This window comes from Taudactylus pleione, unplaced genomic scaffold, assembly GCF_031769625.1.
Source record: "Taudactylus pleione unplaced genomic scaffold, aTauple2 ptg000188l, whole genome shotgun sequence".
NCBI classification, from domain to species: Eukaryota; Metazoa; Chordata; class Amphibia; order Anura; family Myobatrachidae; genus Taudactylus; species Taudactylus pleione.
In genome coordinates, this window is record NW_028284590.1 from 1,501,403 (window position 1) to 1,517,434 (window position 16,032).

At 40.6% G+C, this 16,032-nt stretch overlaps 1 protein-coding gene across 1 annotated transcript in view; it reads left to right on the forward strand.

The window, feature by feature from the left end:
• Window positions 1-16,032, forward strand: part of ITGA4 (integrin subunit alpha 4) — a 213,932-nt gene that overhangs the window by 174,399 nt on the left and 23,501 nt on the right. The window contains exons 18-24 of the mRNA XM_088476418.1: window positions 1,858-2,005; window positions 4,191-4,289; window positions 9,339-9,418; window positions 10,812-10,901; window positions 12,288-12,375; window positions 12,785-12,892; window positions 15,375-15,494. Coding sequence (XP_088332544.1) covers window positions 1,858-2,005; window positions 4,191-4,289; window positions 9,339-9,418; window positions 10,812-10,901; window positions 12,288-12,375; window positions 12,785-12,892; window positions 15,375-15,494 — 733 coding nt within the window. The remainder of the gene's footprint in view (window positions 1-1,857; window positions 2,006-4,190; window positions 4,290-9,338; window positions 9,419-10,811; window positions 10,902-12,287; window positions 12,376-12,784; window positions 12,893-15,374; window positions 15,495-16,032) is intronic.

The window sequence follows — 16,032 nt, forward strand, 5'->3', positions numbered from 1 at the left end:
AAAACTCTCACTTTAGTAAATTTACCCCTTAGACTCTCCTCAGGGATTTGTGAAATTTCTGTTTCTGAAAGCACAGTTTGTTCTACTGCCTTAGTGGTTTTCTTTTTTTTACACCTCTTCTACACTTTAAGTGATAAGGTCTTGCTTCGTCATGAGAGTCAGAGGAAGATTCCTCGCTGACACTTGCAGAACCACCACTCATAATTAAAGGCCAAGGCCTCAGTCTTTCCTTGCCACTAAGTGTGGTGAATGGCATGTTCACAATTTTATGTTTTTCTGCACCACACTTTCCCTCTATTAGATGTGTTGTTTTCTTTAGTACTGTATATTGTTTTTATTTTATTTTAGATACCCTCTGTGCCCTTGAGCATCAGCTTTAGCAGATGACGTTGAAGGACTAGCGTCGTCATCATTACTGGCGGCAGCAGCAGCAGCACCAGTAGTTGATTTCTCATCTTCTCTAAACGGAACGTTATCAATTTCCCAATCACTGCATGGCTTATATATGCACAAAAACAAAACAAAGTGCACCAAACAGTACAAACAATACAATTATTTTTTTTATGGCGCAGTTGTATTCATGTGTGGACTGGAGCCACAGGGCTTATATATGCACGTGAGCAAAACAAAGAGCATGAAACCGTACAAACAATATAATTTTTGTTTCTTACATGTCTCACAACCCCAGCCCCAGTGTCTCACAGCCCCAGCCCCAGCGTCTCCCAATCCCATCCCGTGTCTCACAATCTCAGCCGGTGTCTCACCCAGCCCCTGTGTCTCACAGACCTAGCACCTGTGCCTTTCCAGCCCTGTGTATTCCTCATCTTCATCCCACCTGTTACTTCATCTCCAGATTTCCCAACCGTGTCTCCCCAGACTCCACAACCATCGCCTGACCCATTTCTTTCTTCCCAAGCCACCACTTCCCTGCACCCTGCTCCTGTTCCCTGGTGGCTCAGACCCGGCTCCTCTCTGACCCAGCGGCATGATGGAATGATATCATGCGCGCTGTGACGGGACAAAAAAACTTAATTGTTCCAGGCTGCTGGCGGCCTGCCTCCTCTCTCTACTCTGTTTAACTGGGCTCCTGAGATTTCTGAGGAGCCGGGGCCTGAACAAGCCTGAACAATGCTTTTTTTTTACTTTCACAAGTCATTGGTGACACAATATCGACACTGACAAAATGGGCGGTATCCAATTAGCCCCAATATATTTTAGTGGGTGAAAAACGTGGCTTTTCCGATGATAATCCCCATTTTTCAACAATTTTTTTTTTTTTACCCCATCCTTTTTGTCTCGGGAGAACAAATAGATGAATTCGCTTGAAAATGCATGGGATCTGTGATAAGTTCACGGACCTGTTTTTGTCATTGTGCTGGCAAAAAAAAGTTTTCGGGACACATCAGGTCCCGGAAAAAAAACCCTGATGTGACGGCGTCGGGCGGGAGTATGGGGCTTATTGGAAATGTTCGTGGCTAATTGTATATCGCCCATTGTCTGAAGGGGAAGATGTACACAAACAACTACAGAATGTACAGTAATGGAAAACAAAGATGCTGTGTACAAACCCATAGCAACCAGACATGTAATTTTCTAAATGTTATTTGAATAATAGAATAATGTGTGTAGTTGTTATAGATTATAGTATCAACTTTCCTAGGTAAACGCTTTGGTATTATTTGTCTGATGTATCTGTAAAAAACAAAAAAAAAAGAGTATTCTATTGATAAGATTTCTTTAAACAATTGTGACAATACCCACTGTATTTTCCTGCGGTCCAAACTGTACCTTGTATTACAGAAATTATAGAAACGTCACTGTAGCATCAATGCATATATGTGTCTGTTCCTTCTGCAGATCTGAGAACAAAACATATCTGGTGGTTGGTGGTATGAAGACTGTAATGATCAATATTTCACTGTACAATGCTGGGGATGATGCCTATCAGTCTACCTTACACATGAAGCTTCCCAAAGGACTGTACTTTATCAAAGTTTTGGATCGGGTAATATACTTCTAGCACATTATCACTGATACTGTGGCCTTTATTTAACAGCCTGTGAGTCAGACACGAGCGCAATTCTGGCGAGTTAGGCCGTTTATTCAAAGCGGCAATTATATCAGATGTATAATAAATAAAGTTTTGCCTTTTTTACACTTTAAATATATACACTAACTCGCTGTAGTTGTTTCTGTGTCTGACTCACAGGTCAATGGCCATTGTTACTTTATTAAGTTAATGTTCTGCTCTTCCTGTTTAATTGACCTGGAAGTGTGGGTTTTTAGATGTTACCCATAGCAACCAATCAGATTCTAGCTATTATCCTCTAGAAGGTGGTAAATAGATGTTAAGTGGAATCTGATTGGTTACTATGGGCAACATTTCCACTTCTAAAAACTCGTACTTTAGTAAATATACCCCTCAGTGTCTGCAAGAGCACTTTGTTACTAACAAAGTTGTCACTTTATGGTGTCTCTGTTTCATTCACTCATGTAGAAATGGTGCAACATTATATTAGGCTTACAGCATGATTGGGCATGTATTGCCAAGCATTCCCAGAGTACCAGGTCCCGCTAGCTAATATACATGGATTTATGGTTATTTTTACCATTAGCAATTATTTATAGGGCACTAGTACAAAGATCTACAGCAGCCTAAAGAGCAATGATCCAAAATAGCCTAAACAAAGTAAAAAAGTTACATTAATACATAATTGGTTTAGGCCTAAGGGGATTGATGAAAAAAGAGGAGTAAGGGCTTGTAACTGCTTACATTGTAAAGGGTAGGGGAAGGAACAGGACCGGATTAAGGGCCACATGGGCCTAAGCCTGAAAATGATCAGGGGCCTTTTGTGAGAACTTGAGGTGTGACCAGTGTTGTGTGGGTGTGGCCAGCGCCATGTGGGCGTGTACACTACATACTCTTTTAGTCCCAATGTCTCCTTAAGGGGGTGATGTATCAAACCTTTGAGAGCGATAAAGTGGAGAAGTTGCCCACAGCAACCAATCAGCTTCTAACTGTCATTTATCTAGCACAGTCTATAGACACTGCTTGGTTGCTATGGGCAATTTCTCCACTTCATCTCTCTCAAAAGTTTGATACATCTCCCCCTAAATGTGTAATAAGTAGAAAAATTGTATAATTTGTGAGGAAAATATAAATTGTATTTTCATACCTCCAAGCATGCTGTCATGACGATAGGCCTATTGCTATGTGCAGGCCTGGAGCTGTAGTCCCATCCACCCCATGGGGTGATACAAGGGGGTGAAGGATGTTGGGGGGGGAGTAACAGATCAGTTTAATAGGCTTGAGTGAATAGGAGAGTTTTGAGGGAGCGTTGGTAGTAATTTAGTCTGGGAGATAGTCTGATATTGGGAGGATATAGAGGATTATGTGAGTGAGCGGGGCTGTGTGTTACGCTTCAGTGCATTTACGTGTACTAGACAAGGGCCTGCGTAGGCTACTTCAGCTATAATCAATGCGATCAGGTAATGAGTGAAAACACTAGACATGGCCACACATGGACTGAGCCCTGAGAAAAGGACATATACATATGTGGTCTAATCTGCTGAGATGCTGCCACAAGGTGTATAGGCCAAGTGCCCACATTACTGTGGGGTCTATTTACTAAGCAGTGTTAGGAGACAGAGTGAAAAGTGATAAGGTGCCAGCCAATCAGCTCCCAACTGTCATTTTTCAAACACAGCCTGTGAGATGGCAGTTAGGAGCTGATTGGCTGGCACCTTATCACAGACTTATCACTTTTCACTCTGTCCCCTAACACTGCTTAGTAAATAGACCCCACAGACTCCACTTTCACCTGGTAGTTCTGACGGAAACCAGTCTCATTCCGGTCATTTACCAACATACTTCATATTATTCCGGTCTGATTTCAGTCAGTGTCAGGCTCAGTATTACAGAGTGTGTCACGCTTATGTACCTGTTATTTGCAGGATAGTAAAAAGTGGAAAATCGATGAGACAGAGAAAATAATACAGCCACAAAGCTTCAATACTGCGGTCAATGAAATGAGAAATTACGAGTTGCAATTTGGTATAAAATAAAGAACTAGAGAATAGAAAGTAAAGAATGACTGTTTAAGTAAATGAGAGGATAGAATAAATAAAATAAAGTTATTATTGGGCATTTTTTCCTGTAATAATTTGTATTTGTTCTCCTTTACGTTAAGGTGGAAAAGCAGATAAACTGTGCAGTTAGTGAAGAAGAAAATCAATTGACAAGTCTGAGCTGCAACATTGGTCATCTGTACATCGATTCACTCTCAAAGGTCTGTTCAAAAATAGTTACCGGTGGCATTTATTTAGGGGAATAGAGGTGTAATGGCTTTGGGCTATCCTCATACAGCGCACACTATTACAGGAGCAGATCATGTAGATCTAGCCTCCCAACTCTATAGGAGGATCAGCATCTTCTTGTAGATGGAGAATTAGTAAATGGCTGCACGATGGGTACAGTAGTATTAGCGTGTGAATATGCAAATTGCTCACACATATAAATGTTACGCCATGAGTGTCACATAGGGAGGAATAGTGTGGTCCCCTACAGTGCACGGGGGATGTGGGAGCTTGAGCTGAGATATCACTAATTATTTTCCTCCTGTGCAATATTGACAGCATTAGATCAGAGATAGGCTACCTGTGTTATGGAACTACAAGTCCTAGCAATTCTTGGAAGGTGAAGACCTGGAAGGCATGCTGGGATTTGCAGCAACATAACAGCCTGAGAACTACAAGGTGGCTAAACCTGCTACAGACAAGGGTCGGTATAGACACTAGGAACTATTAAACAGTTGCAATTCCAAGGCACATACACTGTACACCTGTCTGAGCACTATTATAGGAAAGGGGACTACACACACACATATATACTTCATGTACATTCAAAAACCCTTATGGTTGAATCTTAACATGTGCAATCGATTATTTATACATTAAGAGGTGTTTTAGAATATAAATTGTTACTAAAATATTTTTTTTGAATAATGTAACTATATAACTGCTAGGGGAAGATGTATCAAGCGTTGGAGAGGGATAAAGTACCAACCAATCTAACTGTCACTTTAAAGGCTGTGTTTGTAAAATCAAAGTTAGGAGCTCATTGATTGGTACTTCATCTCTCTCCACTTTATATCTCTCAAAGCTTTGATATATATCTCCCCTTTAAAGAGTATGGGGCAGATGTACTAAGCTCTACAAAGTGATAAACTGGAGAGTAATAAACTACCGACCAATCAGCTCCTAACTGTCATATTTCAAACACAGCCTGTAACATAACAGGAGCTGATTGGCTGGTAGTTTATCACTCTCCAATTTATCACTTTCCAGATCTCAGTACATCTCCCATATGTGAGGAATCTAAAATGTAATGAAATTGCAATATATAAATATATATATGTATATATATATATATATATATATATATATATATTACAGTCAGGTCCATAAATATTGGGACATTGACATAATTTTCATATTTTGGCCTCTATTCACCACCACAATGGCTTTGAAATGAAACAAACAAGATGTGCTTTAACTGCAGACTTTCAGATTTAATTTGAGGGTAATTACATCCACATCAGGTGAACGGTGTAGAAATTACAACGGTTTCTATATGTGCCTCCCACTTTTTAAGGGGCCAAAAGTAATGGGACAAACTAAACAATCCTAACTCTAACTTTCACTTTTTAATACTTTGTTGCAAATCCTTTGCAGGCAATTACAGCCTGAAGTCTGGAACGCATAGACATCACCAGACGCTGGGTTTCATCCCTGGTGATGCTCTGCCAGGCCTCTACTGCAAATGTCTTCAGTTCCTGCTTGTTCTTGGGGCATTTTCCCTTCAGTTTTGTCTTCATCAAGTGAAATGCATGCTCAATCGGATTCAGGTCAGGGGATTGACTTGGCCATTGCATAACATTCCACTTTTTAGCCTTAAAAAACTCTTTGTTTGCTTTTGCAGTATGCTTTGGGTCATTGTCCATCTGCACTGTGAAGCGCCGTCCAATGAGTTCTGAAGTATTTGACTGAATATGAGCATATAATATTGCCTGAAACACTTCAGAATTCATTCTGCTACTTTTGTCAGCAGTCACATCATCAATAAATACAAAGGAACCAGTTCCATTGGCAACCATACATACCCACGCCATGACAATACCACCACCATGCTTCACTGATGAGGTGGTATGTTTTGGATCATGAGCAGTTCCTTTCCTTCTCTTCTCTTCCCATTACTCTGGTACAAGTTGATCTTTGTCTCATCTGTCCATAGGATGTTGTTCCAGAACTGTAATGGCTTTTTTAGATGTTGTTTGGCAAACTCTAATCTGGTCTTCCTGTTTTTGTGGCTCACAAATGGTTTGCATCTTGTGGTGAACCCTCTATATTCACTCTTGTGAAGTCTTCTCTTGATTGTTGACTTTGACACATATACATCTACCTCCTGGAGAGTGTTCTTGATTTGGCCAACTGTTGTGAAGGGGTTTTTCTTCACCAGGGAAATAATTCTTTTGTCATCCACCACAGTTGTTTTCCGTGGTCTTGGTGTTGCTGAGCTCTCCGGTGCGTTCTTTCTTTTTAAGAATGTTCCAAACAGTTGATTTGGCCACACATAATGTTTTTGCTATCTCTCTGATGGGTTTGTTTTGATTTTTCAGCCTAATGATGGCTTGCTTCACTGATAGTGACAGTTCTTTGGATCTCATATTGAGAGTTGATAGCAACTGATTCCAAATGCAAATGTCACACCTAGAATCAACTCCAGACCTTTTACCTGCTTAATTGATAATGAAATAACGAGGGTATAGCTCACACCTGTCCATGAAATAGCTTTTGAGTTGATAGTCCCATTACTTTTGGTCCCTTAAAAAGTGGGAGGCACATATTGAAACTGTTGTAATTCCTACACCGTTCACCCGATTTGGATGTAATTACCCTCAAATTAAATCTGAAAGTCTGCAGTTAAAGCACATCTTGTTTGTTTCATTTCAAAACCATTGTGGTAGTGAATAGAGGCCAAAATCTGAAAATTCTGTCAATGTCCCAATATTTATGGACCTGACTGTATATATATATATATATATATATATATATATATATATATATATATATATATAGTGGCCAATGCTGGTCACCGTTTACACTGACGGTGCTAAGTTGTATTGGTAGAATTGGGACAGGACAAGAAAGAGAGTACAGGATAATTGTGTGACACTATACTGTTCGGGAGATGCACCAAGCCTCTAAATAGTGGAGAAGTTGTCCAGATCAACCAATCAGCTTCTAACTGTCATTTTGTAGAATGTACTTGATAAATTCTAGCTTTAAGCTGATTGGTTGCTATTGGCTTCTTCTCTACTTGTTCACTATTTAGAAGATTTCATACATGGTTAGGTGTTAGGGTTAGGCACTAGGGGGAAGGTTAGGCTGCAGGAGGGGAGAGTTAGGATCAGGCTGCAGGCGGTGGTGGGGGCAATTAGGGTTAGGCTGCGTGAGGGAATGGATAGGGTGAAGCACTATGGTGAGGGTTAGGGTCAGGTTGCGGGGGGGCGGTTAGGGTTAGGCTGCGGGAGGGGAGGTTTAGGGTTAGACACTAGGGGTAAGGTTAGGGTTAGGCTGCGGGTTGGGAGGTTTAGGGTTATGCACTAGGGGGAGGGTTAGGGTCAGGCTGCGGGGGGGACAGTTAGGGTTAGGTTGAAAAGTTAGGGGAAAGGTTAGGATGCTTACCTGCATAGTCATATACTCTGCAAAAGCACTTCAATGCAACCCGGCATTGGAGGCACTGTAAGAACTAGTCCATAGACCCCCACTGCACCAACAGACATCAGTACAAGGGCTTAGCTGTTCATCTGTCCCATCAGTGTGGTGATCATCAGGATACTGCAATATGAGTCTGCACTGTGCATGCCTATCTCCCTCCATAGCTACCTATGGAGTAAACAAAATGCTGCACAGCGCAGGATAACAAATATAATACCATATCACTGTTACTCATTAAGAAACATGGTACGAAAATTCAGACGGAGTTCAGACATAAATCAATCATGAGTCAACATCTGTACTATTCAAAAATATATTTTTCACCAAAGAAATGGAATCAAGATTTCCCAAGCCTAAAACATCAGCAATACCACATAAATAACACATATAACCTAAAACATCAGCAATACCACATTAATAAAACATATAACCTAAAACATTAGCAATACCACATAAAACATATAACCTAAAACATCAGCAATACCACATAAATAACACACATAACCTAAAACATCAGCAATACCACATTAATAAAACATATAACCTAAAACATTAGCAATACCACAAAAATAACAAACACATATAACATAAAATTTATATGTAGATCAAAGAAAGTAGACAAAAATAATATATAAAATATCAATAATTAAAACAAAACGCGATTTCAAGTATAGGCCGATATCCTGGACTAATTAGGATTTATTAACAGTATACACCAGTCATAAACCTGGAGATGTAATATAAGCTTTGGATAAACCAATCACTCAACAGGGTGTAGGGCGTACATATATCCCAAAATATTCAATAACAAAAACACCCCCACTACGATGTCAGCGGGCGCTCTGGCGTAGAATTAGCATATGATAATGTAATGTCACTTTTGAAACTTATATTGTATGCGCATTTTGGTCTGATGTTTTGAATGTGGTAGAACAGCGCTCAGCCTCTGGTTTAGATGAGGAATTCCATATAAGTCTATGAGTATAGTATTATCAGGCTGGGTGATGACAGATCTCCCAGTGATTACTTTTAGGGGTCTATTTACTAAGCTGTGTTAGGAGACAGAGTGAAAAGTGATAAGAAAGTGATAAGGTGCCAGCCAATCAGCTCCCAACTGTCATCTCACAGGCTGTGTTTGAAAAATGACAGTTAGGAGCTGATTGGCTGGAACCTTATCAATTTTCACTCTGTCTCCTAATACTGCTTAGTAAATAGACCCCAAAGTGAACAGTGGTAAGGTACCAGCCAATCAGCTCCTAACTGCCATTTTTCAAACACAGCCTGTGACATGGCAGTTAGGAGCTGATTGGCTGGTACCTTATCACCATTCACTTTATCTCCTAACACAGTTTAATAAATAGACCCCTGTCTAGGGGGATAGCATAAAACTCCAGCGTATACATCACCCACTGAGAGGCACAGCTATGCAAACAATAGTTTTATGATTAGGGGAATTTTCACATTGTAGACTTAAACATTAATTGTCTCATGTATACATTGTTTACAGTCAAATAACTATGAAAAGCATTAGTAAAACTAACCTATTTTTATTTCCACAGCAAGAATTTTCTTTCTTATTGGACTCAAGCTTCCTCAGTAAAGCAGAAGATGACCTTGTAATTAATGTTACTGTGAACTGGTAAATATTCATATTTCATTAAAACATACAGTACTGGCCATTTTATTAGGTGCACCTTTTTGGTACTAGGTCGGACCTCCCCATTGGCCCCAGAATAACCTGGATTGCTCACGGCATATATACAATGAGGTGCAGGAAGCATTATGTGCTGATATAATAGCATCACACAGTTGCTACACATATATACCGGTTGTTCATCTATGCTGCAAATCTCAGGTTCCACCACATCCTAAAGGTGCTTGGTTGGATAGAGATCTGGGGACATGGCAGTACAATTCATTTGTCATGTTCATGGAACCAGCTTGTGGTGAGGTGTGCTATGTGACATGGCGCGTTACCCTGCTGGAAACAGCCATTATAGATGGTTAGACTGTAGCATACTTGCCGACAATCAGTTCCCTCCTTCCGGGAGGGAGCTGATTGTCGGCTAACAGTGGGGGGGCGTGCCCGGCCAGTGACATCACATTGGGGGCGGAGCCGGGGCCGCGTTATTTTCGGCATTGTGAAGCAGGGGGCGGGGCCACGATGACTTGAATCAGTGCGAATCGCGTCACCGGCCTCCACGCTGCAGGTGTTTTTAGTTTATTCTGGGGGGAGGTCGGGAGGGTTGCTGGCTGCCGGGAGGCTTGCCTGCCTTTCCGGGGGGCTGGGAGCGGCACCCGAAAATCGGGAGGCTCCTGGCCAAACCGGGAGGGTAGGCAAGCCTGGACTGTAGCTATAAAGGGATGATTATAGTCAGCAACAATACTCAGGTAGGTTGTGGCATTTCAATGATGCTCAGTTCCCCACACCATTACACAGTGCACAAGTCAGGATGGATCCAGGTATCCAATCACATTGTTGATATGAAGGGAATTCGCCTTGACTGCCCGTCTTTGTAGTGTGTACCCAGCCTAAGGCTTGTGGGGGCCCCAGGGAAGTTAACTTGTGGGGACTCCTACCAATAAAATTGTCTATAAAATATGCTAGTGATGTTATCAGAAAGTATAATGTGTAAATAATCTCAGCACCACAAATGTGTTAAAAACACTGTAGTGCCCCCTGTACATATTATGCCACAAAGAAACCCCAGTCCACGTTTGCCATAGTGCCCCCCGCATTGGTGATGTACAGTAGCTATGTATGGGGGCTCCCCTAGTCTGCAGGGGCCCATGGACAACCACAACTGTCCTGTTTGTTGTTAATCCGGCACTTAGACAAGCCATTAGCTAGTATTTGAAATAAAACCAGTTTACTTTTTTGTCATCCGTAAAACACAGAAATTCTACCTAAAAAAAATTTAACTTTTTGTTATGGTCTTACTAGAACTTTAGTTACTATTTCTCTATGTGCAGATAAAACAAGATAGAATGTCTAATCAATGTCATGTTTCTTTATGGTATTTAACCCACAGTGAAAATGAGGTAGATGAAAGCTCACTGGGAAATAATGAAGCCATTTTTATCATACCAACAAGATATGAGGTCAGCGTCAATGTAATTGGGTAAGTCCGTTGTAGACTATTAACCTGTCACCCAACTGCCTGCCTCTAATAATACTGTATTTTATGATGGTCCAGCAAGAAGTAGGTATTCAACAGGACTGTAACTAGGGTGGTGTGACCTGTGCCATGGCACCGCAGGGCAGGGGGCACTGTTTGGGCCTGTCAATTTTCACTTGTAGCTTCCCCTTCTTCTATCCCCAGCAACTTCTGGCCTCCCCTATCTCTTCCCTGGCCCTTTTTAGGTGCACTTTCTTATGTCCCTATTTGAAAAATGGGGGGGAGGGGAGCGGGAGCGCCAATGCTCTTTCTGGCACAGGGCACCAAAAAGTCTAGTTACGGCTCTGGTATTCAATATTCTCTACAACAGCAGGAACAATCAGTGATGTGCCAATCTCTCACAGTTGTGCCCACTGACTGAAGTACAGTGTATATATATACATATATATAAGTCCAACAGGTCCGGCTCTCCCAGTATCAGATGTTATCTGGTCCTGGTGCCCTTGTAATAGTAAAATCTAAACAGCCAGAGGACGGGGAACTCGAGAATTATAAATGCAGTATTTAATAAATATCAGTAACAACATTTCAGTGCCTCTACAACCGACACCGCCTTCAGGATAAAAGAACAAAACAAAATTACATACCTTAAATAATTAAGGCTGATATATATATATATATATATATATATATATATAAAATGTGTGGTGGTTGACCATATAACACATTGCACTCATATTTATGCCTTAAAACAGAGGTCTCCAACTCGGCCCTGAAGGCACCCTAACGGCCCAGGTTTTAAGGATATCTATGGTTGAGCACAGATGGTTAAATCAAAAGTCTGAAATACTAATTAAGTAATCTGTGCCCAAACATGGTTGTCCTTAAAACCTATATATATATATATATATATATATATATATATATATATACACAATACAATAAATAAAGTAATTACTTATAATAAACATATAACCATTTCTAAAGTGACTTTTGTCTGGTGCTGCCCTAGGACTTTGTCTAAATGGTAAAAGCACAGGTACACAAGAGCAGAGGCGCTGAGACATTGGGCGGGTATGGGTACTGGGGGAGTGGCCACTGGAGGGGTGTGGCTAAGCCCCATCATGGAGCATTTCCCTATGGTGAGCGACAGAAGAGTTTCCATAGCTGCATTTGCCCCCCATTATGGTTAGTGCAGACTTTGAGTTACTGTCACACGAGCCAGCATTTTGCAGTTCCACATGAGCAGTTTGCTTCTCTACCCAGACAATAGTACAGAGGTCATTAGCTGCAAACGTGTTTTGTTGCAGTCCTGTATGACATCAGCAATAGGGAAGAGAGATGTTATCTTATAAAGTACAATTAATAAGTTTGTTTCCTTATTTTTAGTTCTGTCTCTCCGATATTATTTGTCTATGGGCCGTCTGAAGATGAGAACATTTTGTGTAATAAAGAAACAGTAAAGTACACATTCAATGTAAGATTTCAAGGTCCTGTTTATAAATATTATTTCTAAATGAATAAACACTGAATAAAAACCTTTATAATGTCCATATAGTAATAGCATTATTATGTCACTTGTCAGCTATAACTGTACGCTATTGTTGCTAATCTGCAAATATCATGTCATATAAATTTACTGACTTTAAATATTTTGATGGAAACGTTTTTTTTAAATGGAATAATACAAATTTCCATTTGGTTCCCTGACAAGTGGTTTGGTGGGGTATATAAGTAAATGCTCTTTTCTGGGTGATATGCTTTTCAGATCACTAATGTGGCTTTACAATGTATTATTTGCACTAGACCTAATACTTACTGACTTAATATTTAAACATGTATCATTCATCCCGTTAACGAACTCACTCTTTTATATTTCAATAAAGGTGATTAATGTTGGACCGAGCCTTGTTCCTAACGTAGTGTTTGAGATTATGCTGCCCAACACTTTTGCTCCAAGTGACATTAAGCTGTTTAATATTCTGGATGTCGTTGTAAGTACCATGTCATGTTGTTTATGGGCATGAGAAATGACTACTTATGTCTTGTTTTCACAGAGTCCCTGCACTGATCAATTCAGGGGGTGCCATGCCTTGAAAATATTTGTATTTTTTTAGTGTCAATGTTATAAAGAATTACTGACATCCAGCAGTTTTTGCTGACTCGGGATAATGCTATATCAGCATTTGTCCAGGACTGAAGGCAGAAGCAGTATACAGCAAAAAATCTGCTAGGGGATTGTAAATAAGGGGTTGTAATACATGACTCCATCTTGGAATCATTGTGTAACACTGCTATGTGTATTATTGTAGTATGAAGATGGGGTTTGATTTTCTGACTATTTTTATTGACCTTCAAAAACGTTACTTATGTTTTCTGACACTCTGGAGTATATTTACAAAAGTGCGGGTTTTTAGAAATGGAGATGTTGCCCATAGCAACCAACCAGATTCTACAGTAGCTACTATCTTCTAGAAGGTGCTAGATGAATGTTAAGTAGAATCTGATTGGTTGCTATTGGCAACATCTCCACTTCTAAAAAACAGCACTTTAGTAAATATACCCCTTAGAGGGCCATTCAATTATTTCTAGCTCCCATCTAAGCTACGCGGGAGCTATTCAATTGTTTGTGCTACAGCCCCGAGGCTGCACTTATCACGGATTTCTACTCACACCCACCTGAGGTACTAGCAGAAATCCGAGTTAAGTAGGGCTTTGGGGTCGGTCACAAGGGCTGCACAGTTTAGACGGGAGCTACAAACAATTGAACCGCACCCTTAGTCTTTCTTAGTGACGTGCGGTGAGGTAAATGGCTGGGGAGGCTCTGGCTAGTATCAGAGCCAGATTTACAGATACATATATGAACCGAGGGTTCATGTGGGCATTATACAAAGGTGCAGCAGTATATGGTGCTAGAAATTCGGTGTGTTTTGATCAGGGATGTGCGGAAAAGCTAGGCAGGGGAGGCAGTGCCTCACCTGTCATACACTTTTTACTCCAGAGTTTTGAATATAAAAAGGATTAGAATAATACAAAGAAGATATTTATAATAATTTCTTTACATTTTTCTTATAATTTTTAAAGTAAAAACTGTGAGGTATACCTACTGTTAGTAGGACAGGTGAGGCACTGCCTCACCTGACCGCACATCACTGGTCATTTTGTTTAAAGCATGCTTGCTAAGAGATGCAAGTACTGTATGTGTACTAATGCTCCCCACAAATTAATTCACCAAAAACATACATTGAAATAATGTTAAGGCGAAAAAAAGTCTATGCATAAAGGAGCCCTAACAAATATGTGTGGTGGATACAAATATACGGTAGGGTGATGAGATTTGGATTATAGTTCCAATTGACACCACAGTTAGGGTTATGTTTAATATTTGTAGGTCAGGCAAAGCAAAGATTGGCATTAGGAATATTTTTTAAACATTTCAGCTTGGACGCAGGAAGTCTCAGATGTAAGAGACCATAGGCAGTTGCCTTTCTTAGTTGCTTTAAGGCCTGATTCAGCAAGGATCGTAACTGCGATTACGCACGCAATTGGCCGATTGTTGCGTTCTGCGCATACGTACACATCGCTGTACGTGAACCAGCCGCTGAAATCGGGACTGCGATCACAGTGACTACACAGACCCATCGCAGAGTGATTGACAGGAAGTGCCGTTTGTGGAAGGTGACGGGGAGTGGTTGGCGAAACGCAGGTGTGCCAGTGAATTTGAATGCCGTTGCAGGGGCAGGTATAAATTAGCCACTGCAATGCCATACGCAGCTTGGGCTTTCACTGCGTGCGATGAGGTTAGCAATTTCTGAGTAAGATCTGACCCTATGCAAGTGTGCGTAAGGCTCCGATTGTACTCGATGTTACCGATGGTTTTGCAGTCTTGCCAAACATTACGGATGTGTGTACGGTAAGGTGGACGTCCTTATGTTGTGCTGTGACGGCATAGCGATCGCAGTGGATTAGCATATCATCGCAGTGAGACTGCGTGCGTAATCGCAGATGCGATTTCAGTTTAGATCCCTTGCTGATTCAGGCCCTTAGTGTCTTGTTTTTACTTTAGGAAACAAATCCATAGGCACCAGATATCTGCGGGTTATGTGAGCGCTCTATATATTCAACAAACGATTTTCATTCATTTATTTTTTCATGGGATTGCTGCTTTAGTTTACTATAATTTTCAGTGGAATGATTTCATCCGAATTATCCTTAAGTACTGAGGGGTCTATTTACTAAGCCTTGTAAGGAGATAAAGTACCAGCCAAACAGCCCCTAACTGCCATGTCACAGACTGTTTGAAAAATGACAGGAGCTGGTTGGCTGGTACTTTATCTCCGTTCACTTTATCTCCATCCAAGGCTTAGTAAATAGACCACTGAATTTCTGAATGTTGCAGAAGCAATGACTGCCTCATCAGTAATAACGTATACAACAGCTTCATTCTGTAAATGCATCGCTTGTGCTTCCTTCCAGACTACGGCAGGAAACTGCACTTTTAAATCTGATACAAATGTCTGTGACTCACCGCAAAGTAACACAACAATATTTGGGGATCTAGTGGCCTTCTTTTCCCGGTCGGGGAGACGGCATTTGGTAAGTATTAGATGACTGTAATCCTGTTATTTCACTAATTTATTAAAGATGAAGACCTGCACCCTGATTACCAGTCAGCCACTGATTCCCAACTAGTAGGGTAGCACAGTGGGTGTCCAAAACTGGGGAGCAAGGGACAGACAGGAGAATATATGTATACAATATGGACATAAATAAGGATCTCATTTAACATAAAATGAAAGTGACATTTACATTACGTATAACATTATTATTATTATTAATATTTAATTATATAATAAATAGCATGGAATAATAATGCCACGTGTTAAAGGTTATATTAGTACAATATGGCGCTGCGCTGTGAAAGGGGTCTGTCCCGGTTTGGAAGCGTGTTCCAAATCCCGGGTCGGACCAAGTATTTTGGTGGAAAAGGGGTATAAGTGCGTCTAGTTTCTTCCTTTTTGTTCTTTCGGCTACTATCGATGCCGCCACTTGTTTTAAAGACAATTTTCGCTGCAATACCGCTGTTTACAGCTACGCAATTCTGCACTGTAGAATTTATTTTTATGCATCATTT